At 32.7% G+C, this 17,276-nt stretch overlaps 1 protein-coding gene across 2 annotated transcripts in view; it reads left to right on the top strand.

Annotated features, from left to right (window-relative positions):
- The window catches only part of LOC145266505 (uncharacterized), a 94,925-nt gene that overhangs the window by 67,811 nt on the left and 9,838 nt on the right, over nt 1–17,276 (top strand). For both annotated transcript variants that reach the window (XM_080122237.1, XM_080122238.1), the window contains exons 16-18: nt 5,681–5,833; nt 10,758–10,873; nt 11,174–11,269. In XM_080122237.1, coding sequence (XP_079978363.1) covers nt 5,681–5,833; nt 10,758–10,873; nt 11,174–11,269 — 365 coding nt within the window. The remainder of the gene's footprint in view (nt 1–5,680; nt 5,834–10,757; nt 10,874–11,173; nt 11,270–17,276) is intronic.

The raw sequence follows: 17,276 nt of genomic DNA, 5'->3' as shown, positions 1-17,276 counted from the left end.
GTGGAATGGGGACAAAAATGGTTGGTCACATTCAATGCTGCTAAGACTAAGCTTGTTTCCTTCAATAACTACAAGAAACCTTCTCTACCACCAATAGCAATGGCCAAGAACACATTACCTGAAAGTACTTCTTTTAAACTCCTCGGCCTAACGTTTACAGGGAATATGAACTGGAATAGATACATTGAGAGCATTGCCAAGGCTGCTGCAAGGAAGGTTGGCTCCCTCTACCGTGCTAGAAAACTACTTACACCTGACAGTATCCTATACCTCTATAAGGCAACCATTCGCCCATGTATGGAGTACTGTTGTCACATCTGGGCTGGTGCATCTGCTTCTTGTCTCTCGCTCCTGGACAGGGTTCAAAAGAGTCGCCAACCTGATAGGTCCTGAACTGTCATCTAGGCTTCAGCCTCTGTCCCATTGACGAGATGTTGCATCCCTCTGCCTGTTCTACAAATACTTCAATGGTGAATGCTCTGACGAACTGCAAACACTTGTACCTCCCCGACGTAACTACCCCCGACAAACCCGACAAGCTACTAAGTCTCATCCCTTTACAGTAGAGATCCCTAGGTGCAAGAAAGCCTTTTACTCCAATAGTTTCTTCCCCAGAACTGCGGGTCTTTGGAACTCCCTTCCGGGATTCTGCTTTCCCAACTGCAACGATTTGCAGAAGTTCAAGTGTAATGTCAACAAACATCTTTCTACTCATCTCCCTTCATAATGACCCCGCTAATTAAGTCCCTGATAGTAGCCCCCTACTTCAAAGTGGCACTGTGCCTTGTTTGGGGTGAAAATTGAATAAAAAAAAAAATAAAAAAATAAAAAAAAATAAACATAATTAAATCACATACACATGTAATATAAACAGCAAGGATTTTGACAGAAAATTAAAAGAATGTAATAATGTAAAGAATGTAAATATTTTGTGGAATTTTCAGATTATCTAAAGGAATGCCATTTGGCGCTCAAAGACTTGTTTGGATTAATGAATATGCAATTTCGCCAAAACTTTATTTAAGCAAAATATATAAAGAAGCAAAACAAATAATAAAAAAAAGTGTTGTGCAAAAGTATTATACAAAAATATTTTTTATTTATTTATTTTTTAAATATGGAAATTTTCACTATAAAAATCTTTTAAATTATTCACAATAAAATGGAAAATAAAAAAATAAAAATAATTGTTAGAACAAATGCGTTGTAGCTCATTCTGGCGGTGCACCAAATCTATTTGATCCAAAGCATTTAAATTATTGAATAAAAAGTATTTCTGGTTTTAAAATTATTTCCAGCGAATCAGAACAGGTGACTCGGTCTGCAGTGAATATAAAAAATTGTATTTATATCTTCTGCTTCTAAAACTGGATTTCTTGTTTTAGTTAAAAATAATTAATCAAATTAGCGTAAAAAAAAAAAAACTGATGCCTTGATTTTTATAAAACTTTCTGAAAAGTTATAACTAACTGATTTCTATATAATTTTGTTTGTCTATACTTCACGATAACTCTTGGGTGTGTCCCAGGGGCTCTTTTAGGACCAATAAAAACACTCCATTTTTGGGATGATTTTACCATATATGTCAAATTTTCTGTGTATATCTATTTAGCAGTTTTGCGTGGTGCTGAACTCAAATTTAAATATGTTATGGTCTTGGGGACTTTTGGGGCTAAATGGGGTGGGGGCAAATGATGGACTTCGTTATTTCTTTTTTTGCATGGTGCAGAACTCAAATTTACATACGTTAAGGCCTAAAACTGCACCGTTTGTTCATTTTCACCAGGATTTGACGTCTCCTGAGAATTTCCAGGGGAGGCGGGGGGGGGGTGCTGAACTTGGTCTTCTTTTTTATGCCTTGTTCACTGTGCACTCACGGGCAGGGGGGGGGCATACATGCTTCACTTGTTTTGAAAACAATCTTTTCTAAAAATAAGTAATACATGACGGAATAAAATATTTCGACATGAGATTTTATTTAAAATGTTGCCGAAATATTTTTTTAACTGTGATGCCAAAGGAACTCTTACATGTAGCTTCTACAATTTTCTGAATCAAAAGTTAAATTTTTTAAACAAAAATTTACAGAACTTTAAAATGTACACAAATTGGATTATTTTTAACTGAAACAGGAAGTTCAGTTTAGAAGCGAAACATTTTTATATCAATACAAATTTTTTATATGACACTGTTTGCTGCAGTCTTCCAGTCATCTGTTTTCTGATTTGCCTTCTTCCCATCAGCCAGCATACATATCTCAGATAGTTGACAGGGAAATTTTTGAATTAAGCAAGAATTACATAAATTATTCAATCATGTGCTACCAGCCATTCAAAACTCAGATAATGGACTTGCTCTCTGCCTTCCTATAAACTTTCTAGTTTCGCGGCTAACCACCTGACGAAGGCGTTGTGAAACAACAACTATGAAGATGAGGTTGTCTGCAAATAAATAAATTACTCATTTCAAAGGATTCCAATGAAAAAAATGGCAAAATTATTTTCAAAATATTCCAAGTTAACATTATGTCGCCTATGCATGTTTTCATCTGTTATATATTCCTCCCAGGCCTTTCCTCTTTTTTGACATGAGGCAGTGTGTTTGTTCTTCATGATATCATCCTCCCAGGATTACCTGCTCCTTTGCTTTGAATGGAGGGAGGAGGTATAGTGTACTATATGTTCTCCATCATTACCTTTCCCTTTGGGGATTAGTGTAGATAGTTTATCATATCATCCTGTCAGTCTAGCAAATATGTGACCGGAGGGGAGGTATATATTTGTTAGCGTGCATAAATTAATCGAGTGACCAATCATATATATATATTTGTTAGCGTGCATAATAAATTGAGTGACCAATCATAACTTAAAACTTCAGAGAATGGACTTGCTCATTTAAGCATAGTGGAATATCCCCACCTTTTCATATTATTTTTTTAGTGTTCTTTTCAGTTTGTTTGTGACTCAACTGGTCAGACAATTGTACACTGATTATAAAATTTAATACTTTTATAGACTTATTTTCTCAAAAAACTAAATATTTTCTGCTAAACAAAAAAGACTAAGTGAAACAAAATTAAAATGACTCCTGGGCATCACCAGATATAGTTAGTCACTAAACATATTTTTTATTTTATTTTTTTTATTTTTATTTATTTTTTAATTAACCATTCCTCTTTGTAAAATTTATTGATTTTTAACTACAGAAAATGCAATCACATTTTAATTTCATTGCTTTCCTTCAAGATTTATCTACAAAATCTAACAAAATCTTTGTTCTAACTTATTAAAATCACTTAGAAAAAGAACATGTTAATGTGTCGTCTCATCCTACGAACCACAATGAATGCAAAGTAAACGGGTGAATGATGGAAATAGCAGAAGACATTTTTTTCATAATTAGCAATTTAAAAAAAATCTTTTCAATTAAGCAAAGTTGTGTGTCCAGTCAAAATCTGCATCTATTTACAAAGCTGATAATTTTTTATTTTTTTATGCATTGTTGCAAGCAGAATATAGTATTTTTTTTAGCGTTGGTGTGAGGGTTCAACATTTAAAGTGTTTTTGTTTTTATGTAGTAATTCTTCAATATTTCCTTTGCAGTTGTTCAATAAAGTTGAGGGATGAGAGATAGGTGAAATGTAGAGATATAGAACAGTTTCAAAAGATATTTCACCCACTTTTTAATCTTCTATTTTGTTGTTCAAACCTTCCCCTTCCACGCCATCTTGTGTGTCTGAAATAAGAGATTTAAACAAAAAAAAAAAACAACCAAGGAGAATTGTGACGTAGACATACAATTTCTATTATAGTAAGATGTAATGTGTTTTTTATATTTTCGTTTCTGAAAAAAAACTTTTTTTCTTATTTAATTGATAAACTAACCTACTCAAACATCTTTCATAGTTTCTTGCATAAAATGTTGTATATCTATTCAATGTGTTGCCCATTCTTACAAAGTTCTGACAAATCCAAATGCAAGTAGGTAAATAAGCATTTATAAAAGTCATGTTACATGCAAATAGTCTGATCAAAGAAAGATCAAGACAATACATTGGAAATGTTTGCTTATGTATACTTTGACTTTTTATTTTAATCTTTGAAGCTTATGCGAACATGTATGTGCATCTATTTGCTGTGTAATGTGTGTATTTTGTGCTAGTAGACCTACCCGGCATTGGCCAGAATCATGGATAAGTTTTTAAAAAAGTAGTGTGTATAACTTCTTTTTCTTAATTTTTTTACAGGTTGATGGCAACCATGTCATTTTTACTTTTGAAATCACTTATATTGGGTATAAGCAATAGAATATTGGCTCAGTAATAATAAATATGAAATCTGCATAAATTGAAATATATTTAAGTGTATTTTAGAACAGGGCAACGCTGGGTGACTTGCTAGTGTATGTGTGTGTATATATATATATATATATATATATATATATATACTACAAAACTTTGTTGAAATTCAAAGACTTGCCTTTTTTTTCTTTTTTATAATTTTATTTCATTTTGGATTTCTTCATTATAACCGTTTCGTTAATGGGATGATAATTTTATGATTTTATGTGTTCATAAGAATCTCCTTTTTCTCACCAACTCGTCAGATGTTATTTTCATTCGATGTTACCAACAAAAAGTTAATTTTGTACATGATAAACCTGGTTTTTTCATTTGAGGAAAAGAAATTCCATCCCCATGTTGTTACAAGTTGTGCTTAAAGAGAATTTGTACCTGTGGAATCGATTTGATTTTAAACTGGTAAAACTAGTTGCTGAGGGGTCAACATTGAAAAATTGGAACTTAGCCAACATACGTTGTGCTTCTCTATACGTGCATAAATACATATTTATATGTTAATGTCGGTTTATTTTGAGAGTTTTGATATCCATCTGTTTGTGGCTCAGATGGTAATAAAGTTGAAGAGCTACATGTTTTGCTTTCAATTCTAGTTGATGACACCCAAGTCATATATTTTATTTTACTTTTGAAATTACTACTATATTTTAGGTACAATATAATAATCAATAGAGAATTAGTTATGATAATACTAAATACAAAATCTGCATAAATTGAAATATTATATTTAAGCGTATTTTATAACTGGGCAACGCTGAGCAGCCTGTTAGTACATCCTAAAATGGAGTACTGTTGCCACGTTTGGGAAGGAGCTACTCAAAGTACAAAACTGACAAAGTTCAAAACCAGCTTCGAAATCTAGTAGATAATGTCTTTTTTCTCCTTGCAACCTTATTTCTTACAGAATAAACATTGAAAGTCTATCTCTATTCTATCATAGTTTTCATGGCATGTGCTCAACTGAGCTTCAATCTATGTCCCTTCCTGCAAAACATTCACAACAAACACACTTAACAATTTCTCCCACTCTATCTGTACTTAAATTTAAAAGCAAATTCCATGAACAAAGCTGATTTCCTAGAACTACCCACCTGTTGAACTCTTTACTACAGGGCTACTTTCCAGCTGAGTACAACATGGTCATTTTAAAGTCCAATTTAAACAAGTTCTTGTTGAACCAAATAACCAAATTCTACCCAATTTCCACCACTACTTATTACACTGTTTCACCTTACACTTAACCTTTATCCTTGAGTGGCCATCAAGCCTTGATAACTGATGACTCCCTTTTAAAAATTAAAAAATACATTTTTTTTTATTTAGTATCTAATCTGCGTTGGGATACTCATATCCATGATGGATATAAGCGGCCAATGAAAGTGAACGACAATTGCAAAGTGACCTGGGACGGCTCTAAAAATTCTAGAATTGCAGATGAATTGGAAAAGAGTAGTCATCGGGCTTATGGTGGACAAAGTAAGTGTTTTTTTTATTTTTATTATTCACATTTATTATTTAGGAAAGCATATTGTAAAAAAATAAATTGATTCAGGTATTTACCAATAATTAGGTTTGTTTGTTTTTTTGTTTTGTTTTTAATTTTATACATTTATTACTTTTCTTTGGAGTAGAATTTTTGTACGTTTTATTTTGTGACCCTTTTTTTTTTTATTTCATGACCTGTAAATAAAAAAATTTATATGGCTTTTTTTTTTTTTTTTTTTTTTTTTTAATTTTAGATAGCCTTTTTTAGATTTCATATGGGCATTTTTAATATGATCATTTTAAATTTTGTAATTTATTTTTATGCCTTTACATGTTTTTTTCTTAATTTTTCATTTTCATGACCTTTTCAGTTTTTGTTTAATGTAATTTTTCATTTTTTTTTTTTTATAACAATGCTAAAGTATAGTATTTTTGTAATTATGTTTGTTTCTGTAATGTTTGCTGTTTACTTTTTTCTTTTCTAATTTGGTGCTTGTGTAGAATAGTGATCTTTTAAACCAACGCATTTCAGGTGACAACCTTTATGTACTTACGTGTCGTGTTGAAATTAATATAAATTCACAAAATTATGCTGGTGCTACCAGATCAGGCTGTCTATTGGCTTCCAGAGACGAAATGCACCTACATTGATGTTCCTTTTTGTTTTCTATTCTCTTTTGTAAAACTTATGTTCTACAAAACCAAAAACAAAAACAGCTCCTTTCCTCCCACCCACCCCCTTTTCCCCTCTACTTCCTCCCTTCGCCCTGTCAGTGAGGCTTTAGAATACACCAGCTACCCCCCTGCAGAGAGTAAAAGTCCCTCAATGGGGCCACCAGTTTGCCGTGGGTGGCGTCCCATGACACCTTGGAACGGAATCCTGGTGATTGAAGGTTGCGGAGGATAGAAATGGTTTCCTCCCCTTTCCAACACACCACTTTGGCCCTTACCTCGGCTAGACGGGCGGTCGGAGAGGCCCGCTCTGATCAATCGGCTGGTCACGCCTAGCTCTAAATCAGACAAACACAACAAGAAAACACGCTTGCGCTCCCCACATTAGGCAATAAACTGATTTAGTAAGCGGTGGCTGAAGGGTCAATCAACTTGCTGAGTACGGACGAAACATGGCTGGAAAACCAACATCCCTTCCAAAAATAAGGCACTTGGAGGGAACGAAGGAAACACAGGTGCTGGAATCCAACAGTAAGAAGAGTATACTTCTGCTGTATCCCTGTTGCGTTTGGGGCGAATGGGTTTCCCCCCCAAACACTTCCCACATAGGGCTCCGAGGCGGGTGGGGAACAGCAGAAATGAAAAAATAACCAAAAATAGAAATGGAAAAAAAGAAAAAGCTTCCCAAAAGAAATCACATGGAAATATCCGATATTTCCAGCTCAGAGGAAGAAGATTTACAAAAACAAAACTTTCCAAGATTTATCATCCTGGAAGCTGAAGATGACAATCCCCTGACAAGACTGTCTCCATTCTTGATACAGAAAGAAATTGCTGCAAGAATATCACCCAAAGCGGTTAAGAATTTAAGAAATGGAACAATTCTAGTAGAAGTGAATAAAAAAAAAAAAAGATGCCAATATCCTCTTAAAAAATTCCATAATAAAAAGATCAAAGCATATTCCCACGGTAAAATGAATTCATCAAAAGGCGTTATAAGAAGCAAAGAACTATTGTACTGTTCAATTGACCAAATAAAAATCTAACTAAAATCCCAAGGGCTAACAGACATAAAAAGAATATCCATTAAAAAAAATGGGAACCCAATTTTAACCAACACCTATATCATAACGTTTAACACACCAAAGGCCCCAACAGAAATAAAAATCGGTTATGCAAACGTAAAAGTTGAACTATTCATACCAAACCCACTTAGATGTCAAAAATTCGGACACCATGAGGATGTATGCCACAATCAACCTGTATGTGGCAAATGTAACTAAAGAAACTCAGACCACAATTCAAACGAGTGTACAAACAGATACAAATGTGCAAACTGCGGAGAGGACCACCCAGCCTATGCAAGAAGCTGTGACATATGGAAAAAAGAAAAAGAAATCGTAACAGCAAAACAAAAGCAAAATATATCATTCCCCGAAGCAAGGACAATTGTAGACAGATATATGACTGAGAAAAGTTATGGATAAATTACCAAAAAGGAAATTACAGAAAAAAAAGATAAATACGATATACTCGTTGAAAAATTAAGAAAACTTGGACCAAACGACTGGCAAAAATTCATAACTGAAATAAAACCAATAATTACAAATACCACAAAAACGAACACATACTCTGAAATAAACCAAAACAGAAAAAAGAAAAATCAATTAATAAAAACACCAAATCAAACAGAAATAGAAACCGCACAAACCCCTAGCACATCCAGAATCAAAGAATTACCAATACAAGAAAGAATTAACAAAAAAGAGAATGAAACAAAGCAAGAACTAAAACCCTCCTACAGAACATCACGATCACGAACAAAAACAAATAAAAGCTCTAGCTCACAAACCAAAGATAAAGACAAACAAAAAAACACTATGCCACCAGGACTCGAAAGCCATGAAGTCATGGAGATTGAGGAATCCACCAACCCAAAACAAAAGAAAGAAAATATAAACTATGGCTAACAAAATCCTACAGTGGAACATAAGAGGATTAAAAATTAATATCGAAGAAATCCAAATACTTATCAAATCCCTATGTCCTGCAATAATTTGCCTACAGGAAACACACTTAAAAGAAAATGACAAAATTAACATAAAACACTACTCAATATACAACCACATAAACAAATTATCATGCAAAGCCACCGGTAGATGATCAATACTGATAAACGAAAACATTCGACACAGCAAAGTGAACTTAAAAACAAATATGCAAGCTGTTGCAATAACTGCAACACTACACAAAACAGTAACCCTGTGTTCACTCTATATACCACCAAACGAAACAGAATTAAACAATATAATCAAACAACTACCTAAACATTTTCTACTACTGGGAGACTTCAATAGTCACAATATATGGTGGGGCAGTAAAAAAAAAACAACAAAAGAGGCCAAACCATAGAAAAAAATAATTAACCAAAATGATCTATGCTTACTCAACAACAAAGAGAATACATACATGCACCCACCAATGGGAACCCTATCAACAATTGATATAACTCTATGTGACCCAACTATATACATGGATTATAGCTGGAGAACACAAGGATACATGCGGAAGTGACCACTTCCCAATCATAATAGAGAATCCCAAACTAGAAGATAAAACACCTCGCTGGAATTTACAAAAGGCAAATTGGGAAAATTTCCAAAATACATGTCAACACAGATTAATACCTGAAGCGAATCCTAACTTAGAACACATCACATATTTCAGCAATACCCTACTCACAATAGCCGAGGAGAACATACCAAAAAGTTCCACTCCTACAAAATATAACAAACCCTGGTACAATAAAGAATGCAAAGAAGCTATAAGAGCCAGACGTGCAAACCTATGGAAATTCAAAAACAAGCCAACGAAAGAAAATTTGGACACATATAAAAACAGCAAAGCCAAAGCACGGAAAACCATCAACGAATCAAAACGGAACACGTGGAAAAGACTATGTAACAAAAAGTAATCAAAACACAAAACCCAAAAAAGTATGGGAGATGGTCAGAAAAATAGCAGGAAAAAATACAAAGAACCCTATTAAACACCTTACATGCGACAACACGAAGATTACGACAAACAAAATATCACAAATAAATTAGCAGAACAATTCTCAATGAACTCATCATCAAAAAACCAAAATAAAAAATTCCAGGCTATAAAGAAAAATGAAGAAAAAATAAAAATAAACTTCAAATCAAAAAATGAAGAAAACTACAATCAATTATTCAATAGCGCAGAGCAATAAACAAATCTCACGATACAGCAGTCGGCCCCGACGAGATCCATTATCAATTCCTCAAAAAACTACCAAAACCATCACTGGACTACTTATTACAAATTTACAATGAGATATGGATAACTAACAACATCCCAAAAAACTGGAAGCAGGCAACAGTAATCCCAATACCTAAACCAAAAAAAGATCATACAAACCCTACACAATACACCATATACTGACAAACTGCATTGACCTTGAACAAAGTATTACCAAGAAAATATCTAAAAACAATATTAAACAAGATTGATCCTCCAAAAATTATCAATTTTCTGAAAGAGATTAAAATATACTCTAAAATATAAGGAAAGACCCTCCCCCCCCCCCAAAAAAAAAACAACAAAAAAAACCTTAAGAAGAACAAACCAGTATATAACACAACTAATCTTTCGGTATTAAATGACCCCAAAGTGGTTTATATGCCGTAAAACAGAACAAACAAACAAACACAAAATTATGAAAAAATGATCGAGTAGAAAATCTGCTAGATATATTTTTAACGAAAAAAAATCATCCACAATTATTTTCCAACATTTTGTATTTAGAAATGTCAGATTGTAATCTAGTCAAAATGATAGATTGTAGTTACCTCCCCTGGATTTTTCAAACTCTTGAACATTAAAACACTAAAACTCTAAATCGATAAACTCAATAAATTTTGTAATCATTTCTTTACCGGAATATTTTTATAAATTTTTGGAATTTATACTAATTTTGACAGGACAGATAAATATGCAACCTGTGTTGGTTTAAAACATCGCTATTCTACTTTTTTTTTATTCTATTTTTTTTTTTAATCTTAGTTTGATAATAATTTTTTGTATGTTTTATTAGTATAATTATATAAATTGTCATTTTGCAAATATTTTGTATTTTTTATTTAGTTGGTTGTTTTTGTAGTGCCCCTCCCCCCCGATCATAATTTTATTTTAGATTTAATTTTTATTTTCTTTATTGCAGTGATGTCATGGGATGGTGGCAAGTCTGTGCTGACGCAAGATTTAGAATTGTACGAGCGTAATAGGAATAAAAGATACTCCAATCAAGATTATAATGATGATTTTGATCGTGGAAAAGTAAGTCTCTCTCTTCCTTTTCACATTAAGCTATCTTTGTAGATGATTTTGGGAGGGGGAAGGGCAATTAAAATTAAAATTTTATTAAACTTTAACTATTTCAAATATGCCCTCTCTCCTTATGTATGCTATGGCTCAAGCAACCAAAACTTTTCAGTACCAGAATCTACAATGAAAAGTGATGACCTTGAAGTTTTATTACCAATTATCATGTAAACTATATGTATATTTAATATTAATTTTTGTTTGACTTTTTTAAAAACTTTTCAAAAACTTCAAAACAATTTTTTAATTTTTCAGGCCAAGAAAATCAAGAAGTCTCGTTTGGATCACTTGTATAACAACAATGGAATTAACAGTTTTCAACGACTTCACGAAGACAGAAATAAAGACAAGGTACATCTTTCTTTGAATATTCCAAAAATGGGCAACTTGTTTTGTTAGTTTGGCACATGAGTTGGAATGAAAAGAAAGGGAGGGGGTCATGTCTTTGCAGACTTTTTGTGACTCTCCTAAGTGATGTTTTTACGCCTGAATAAAAATGATGACAATGATTTAAACTTAAAATGTATTTTATTATCTTTATTATAAACTGCATCTAGAGATTATATGCAAGTGAATTGGTATATAGAGTTGCGTCTTTAATGTTGAGTCTTTAATGTTGAGTCTTGTTATGTTTAAATTGTACTCCGTATAATTAACTTAACTTAGATATATAGTGAGGGAGTAAACTATTGTTTTTTTATTTAAAAAAAAAAAAAAAAAAAATTACTAAATTCACAAAACTAATTTGACTGTCAGTAGTTTATTGCTGAAAAAAAGGAGGGTGGACCTGTAAATTCACCCTCGTCCATTCGTCTGTCTGCACTTTTTTCAATAACTACGCTTTGGAATTTTTGGAAATTTTACACAAACATTAAGCATGATATGAATAATAAAAAAAAAGTAACAGAACGGATTTTCCTGGAAAACTCTGGTTGCATAGGGATGCCTTTCAGGTTAAAATGGCTAAAATTTACACTTTTGTGTTTATTAAAAAAAAAAAAAAAAAAATTGATACCTTGAATTTTTATAAAACTTTCTGAAAAGTTGTAGCTAACAGATTTCTATATAATTTTGTTTGTCTATACTTTGCGATAACACTTGGGTGTGCTCCGATGCTGAACTTAGTCATTTTTTTATGCCTTATTCACTGTGCACTCACGGGGGACCATGCATGCTTTGTTTCTTTTACCTTGTACAATTAATGTGAAAACATATGAAACGATTTTAGAACAAATTAAAGAAAACCATAAAAAACGTTTTATTTAAAAAATGTATTTTTTTTTTTAATTATTGCACAAATGCTCATTTCTTTTCAATAACTCTTAGCAGTCTATTGTAAACATCTGATGTTAGATTTGCAATTTCAGCGGCTGGTAAGTTGTTTGCAGCAACTTTAATTTCCTCCAAGAGGTCATAGTTACTGTTAAATTGCCTTCTATTAGAATATCTATTTTGAGAATGCTCCACAGGTTCTAAATGAGATTAAAGTCACAACTATTTGAAGGTCGGTTCATAATGAAGTCTTCAACAAATCTGCTTTCAACCAGAATTGACTAAATTTTGATGCATGACTTGATATGTTGTCATGCAGATTGATCATAGATTTACACTTGGCTAAAGAATGGTTATCAAGCCATTCAAAGAAATATTGCTCTAAAAATCACAGTAATTTTTTAAATTCATTTTAATTCCTAATGAACCGCCCCCTTAAGTAAACACTCCATCAAATCTCCACACTAACGTAATGTACTTGCAATAACCCTTATCCCTGAGTGGCTTCCGGGCCTTGATAAGTGGTGATCACTGTGTAAAAAAAAAAAAAAATTCCATCTTTCATTTTAAATGTACCCACAAGTTCATTATAAATAATTCCAGCTCATATCATGATCTCACCGCTGCCTTGTTGACGTTAAAACAATTGTCTTCAATCATCTTGCTTGCACACCCATCCTCAAGCCCATCCATCGGGCCCATCAAGGGTGATCTTTGATTCGTCTGTAAATAGCACTCGATTGAAATCAGTTTTCATGAATATTTTTGCCCACTGCAATCTTCTTTCCTTACATATTTTTTTGTTAAAATAGGTTTTTTATTCGATTTTTTTTTTTTTTTTTTTTTTTTTTACACCAACAAACTTCCTTAATGCTTTAAACCTGGTTTCACTTGTCATCATAGGAGCTACAGCAACCTCAAATATGAACGCTCTTGATGTATTTGCGTTTCTTATTAATTCCCATCAGATATGTGATAGATCTTTGTTAAATTCCTGAATTCAGCCTGAGATTTTTTCCCTTGGTTGAATTCTCATTTGATATATTTTCTTGATTGTTCGATGATCCTTTTTCAAATCCTTAGAAAAATTAAGGGAAAACTTTCCTTTGTTAATTTATTAGATTACATAGTTCTTTTCATTTATTGTTAGTTCTTTTTTACGTGCTAAAATTAAAAATTGGGATTTGTTTTCATGCTTACTCTCTAGGCGCATTAGGACAGGTTATTTCATTCGATAACATATATTTATGAATTTTACATAAAATATTTGAAAATTTCTCATTTGCATATAATCTCTAGACACAGTTTATATTTATGAACTATTTTACAAAGGAACCTTCTAGAAGGCTTGACCTACAAATCAGAAGGTGTAGTCACCCACGGGGCAAGTCCATTAAATTTCACCAGTTTTATTTTCTCTTTTCATCATTTTTTTCCCCCTCTCTGCAAGAATACATTTTGGTATTGGCTATATGATGCAATAGCTTGTACCCTCTTCTCTCTCTGAGTGGGGGAAGAAAAAATTGTTTAAAAGTCAGATCTGTATTCTCGGCTGAAAGAAAAAGCATGTCTAATCTACTGAACTCTTTTGATGAAAAAATTTGAGTTTCCCACAAGGCCAAAACTGATAAACTCAAGAATTCTCATAACATTTTATCCTTTCTATTTTGAAAGCATCTTATATTTCTAAGAGGTATTACTGTTATATACTAGGCATCCCAAACTAAAATTTTATTTTAATTATATCAACAAAAAAATTGTCTGGATACAGATCTTTGCAAAACATAAATGTACCAAAGTTATTTTGATAGAATAATTCCATGGCTAATTTAGCTAACTTGAACAAACAGTTCACACATGTTGATTCCAACAGATGTGCACACGCGTGTTATTGATAGTGAGAGATCAAGAAACAAAACAATAAAAAAGTTGTTTTTTTTTTTTTTTTTTTTTTTAAATACATGCATGGTTGCTGATCTTTTAATCATTGCTTTGACCCCTCATTTCAATCACAATAGCTGCAGATTCTGTATTTCCATTTGCCGCCAGATTATCCTGATATGCATTCCGTAACCCATGCTGAAATTTATACTAGTTCACATAATCTTTACTTACCGGTGTAGGGTCTCAATAACATGACCATCCAAATTTTGTTGGAAATTAGAAAAATGTTCATCTTATGTGCTATTGCTTTTCATGGTAGTTAACTTGAAATACAGGTTCCAAACAAGTGAAACATCCTTACAAATGTCATCTTGTAGTAAATAAAAATCTTAAATTTTACTTAAATAAAAAAAAGTAGTGTGGAGTGAAGCCGTTTGAATTCAAAATTAAAAACAGTTTTTTACGAAATAAAACAAAATCACAGCACTATTTTTGTAGTACTATTTTCAAGTTTTACAATATCTGTTTATATTGTTAGGTGAAAGTACAGAATAGTTACAAAACACCTTACCCCCATGCTTAGAATGGGTTTCTAAATAGTGTTTCAGAAGTTTTAGGGCCCCCCCACACACACACAAACAAACTTAAAAATTTACCAAAATTCAAGAAATTAACCAATTTTTATAAAATTTTCAGTGTTTATTAATTAACAGTGACAAAATATAAATATGTATAAAAATAACATTTTTGGACATTTTATTTGTTGTATTAAAAATTCCTCTCTCTATCTCTCTCTATATATATATATATTTTTTCCGATGCTAAAATAGAACATAACCAAAAATATTGTTCATAAAACTTATGTTTTCTAAATAACTAAAAATAAAAAAGGTATTGCTGTAAAAAAAAAAATAAAAAAAGGTATTGCTGTAAGTCACTTCATAAACAAACGTTTTGTTATGAATTTACATGATGGCATCGTACATCCCTTGTGGCAGGCAACACTAAAAAGAAAAAATAAACCATCGGCCCCTGCTATCATTTCTATTAATGCGCACATAAAAAGTTCTTGACCAATTCTTTTCAAATTTTATAAAAAAAAAAAAAAAAAAAAAAAGAAATATATCAGCTATTACATACCATTTGAACAAAGTTTCCATCTTGATTTATTTTTGTGCCAGAAAGCCTCAATTTGATGTTCAAACTTTGGACTGGAAAGTTGCACGTTTTGTTCAAATTGTGGTAAAGACATTTCTTTCCTCTTATTGTTTTAAAAATATAAAATGTCATCAACTAGTGTTATATGAACGCACCTAAAACATCTTATGGTTTAAAAAATATAAAATGTCATCGACTAGTGTTATATGAACGCGCCTAAAACATCTTATGGTTTTTAAGATATAAAATGTCATCGACTAGTGTTATATGAACGCTTCTAAAACACGAGTCTGAAAAGTCATTTATCGTTCGCAGACATGCCCTGGTGGCATGTTTCATTGTTGATAGATTAAATTGCGATTTCTTAGAATTTAAAAATCACAACAAAAATATTAAAATACCATTTTTAAAAAAATTTCTTTTGAATTCAATCAAGTATTATATTAATTGACATCAGAGAAATCCACTAAAATTACTGGTTTTCAAAACTAGGACTGTCAGATTAAGTAGCAGAATGTGTCTTGTCCAGTGCTAACGGTACGTCATTTGGTATTACTAGTTTGTATGCTAGATTCTAAGTCTCCAAATGTATGTTCACCTGACCAGTTTGCTAGAGGACAGCTATTCAAAGCATTTTTTGTCTCCTGATCCGTGTTTTGCCCAGTAGGTCACACACTGATGCTTTTTTCTCAGCTGCAACTTGGCATCATGTTCAGTCTAGATCTGAAAGCAACTGTGCTATTCTCAACATCAACAGACAATCAATGATAACTCTTTCTTCCATCTATATATATATATAAAACGCAAAATGTGTGTGTGTGTGTGTGTGCATTTTTTCTGTATGTCCAGCAAAGGCTTTTTTGAAGGGAGTTCTTTCGCACTGTGAATTCGTTTTCTCTACTACTACTACTATGGTGTGATGTTTCACCTAGAAAACCATATGTTGACATTCAACCACCTGCGTTTTTAAACGTTTATTTTCGGCTGTTCTCAAGTCCCTGCCTTTGTGGTTTCATGAGACTACTAACCTCAAGACTTCAGGTTTGAGCCTATCTCCCTCCCAAAATTTTTTCGCTGTTTTTTATTTTTCCGATTTTTAACAAGTTTAATATAGATTTTTTTTTTTTTTTATTTAAACAGGGTTATTACTTTGCTTATTATTTAGTTTCCATTTTGTTTTGATCTCACCCCCCTCCCCAACACGCACAAACACCTCCAAACACCCGGGCAACGCCGTGCACCCCCATTAGCATTTTTATATGTCCAAGCAAGGCTTTCTTCGTGGTGGTTCGCACATAGGTTACTATTTTGGAGAAGTTTCCTTTACTTACTTGATTATAATATCTCAGATTTAAAAATGGACATCGTCTCTATTTTGATCAACTTTTTAAAAAAATCCCAGGTTTCCAGTGTTTGTTTCTCTTTTTCGTATAAAAACGAAACTGATCAAAGCAAACTCATGCTCCTCCTGGCCATCCAGGTCGGGACGTCTTAACGACAATTAACTTTGATCAATGTGAGAGGAAACCCTTCATATCAGACAATTGCTATTCATTTGGACATTGCCAGAGTTACCCCTTTTTTGGGGGGGAGCTAGTTTCCCCCAAAATTGTAGAGAAATAGATAAAGAAAACTGGCCTCCAGCCAGACGTTCATTTCTGCGCCTGTGTGAACTCATTTACTTCTGCAAGTCAACATTTTGATTGACATCACTAAATTTGAACACTTTTCACTTCCTCTTATGTCATGGGCTAGCGGTAAGATGTCAGGTTTTTTTTCACTTATTTTTTTGTCTTTGCATCACGAGTTCATGTCTGCCTGCCTGTCTACTACCACTTTTAAAAAAAATTTTTTTGTCTGTTCAACACACACCTACAAACACCCGGGCACCTCCGCTTGTCTATAATATAAATCCCACCTGTTTAAATGTATGTTTGTATGTCTGCCTAAAACTTTTGACAGATGCATCAGAATGTGGCAAAACCAGTATCATTTTAAACCTCGTACTTTCGGATGACAAATATAGAAAAATTGACCAAAAACA

Source organism: Euprymna scolopes, chromosome 41, assembly GCF_053919585.1.
Source record: "Euprymna scolopes isolate OS-2025 chromosome 41, ASM5391958v1, whole genome shotgun sequence".
Lineage (NCBI taxonomy): Eukaryota > Metazoa > Mollusca > Cephalopoda > Sepiida > Sepiolidae > Euprymna > Euprymna scolopes.
Note: the sequence above shows the minus strand (reverse complement) of the source record. Positions and strands in the feature narration are given on the sequence as shown.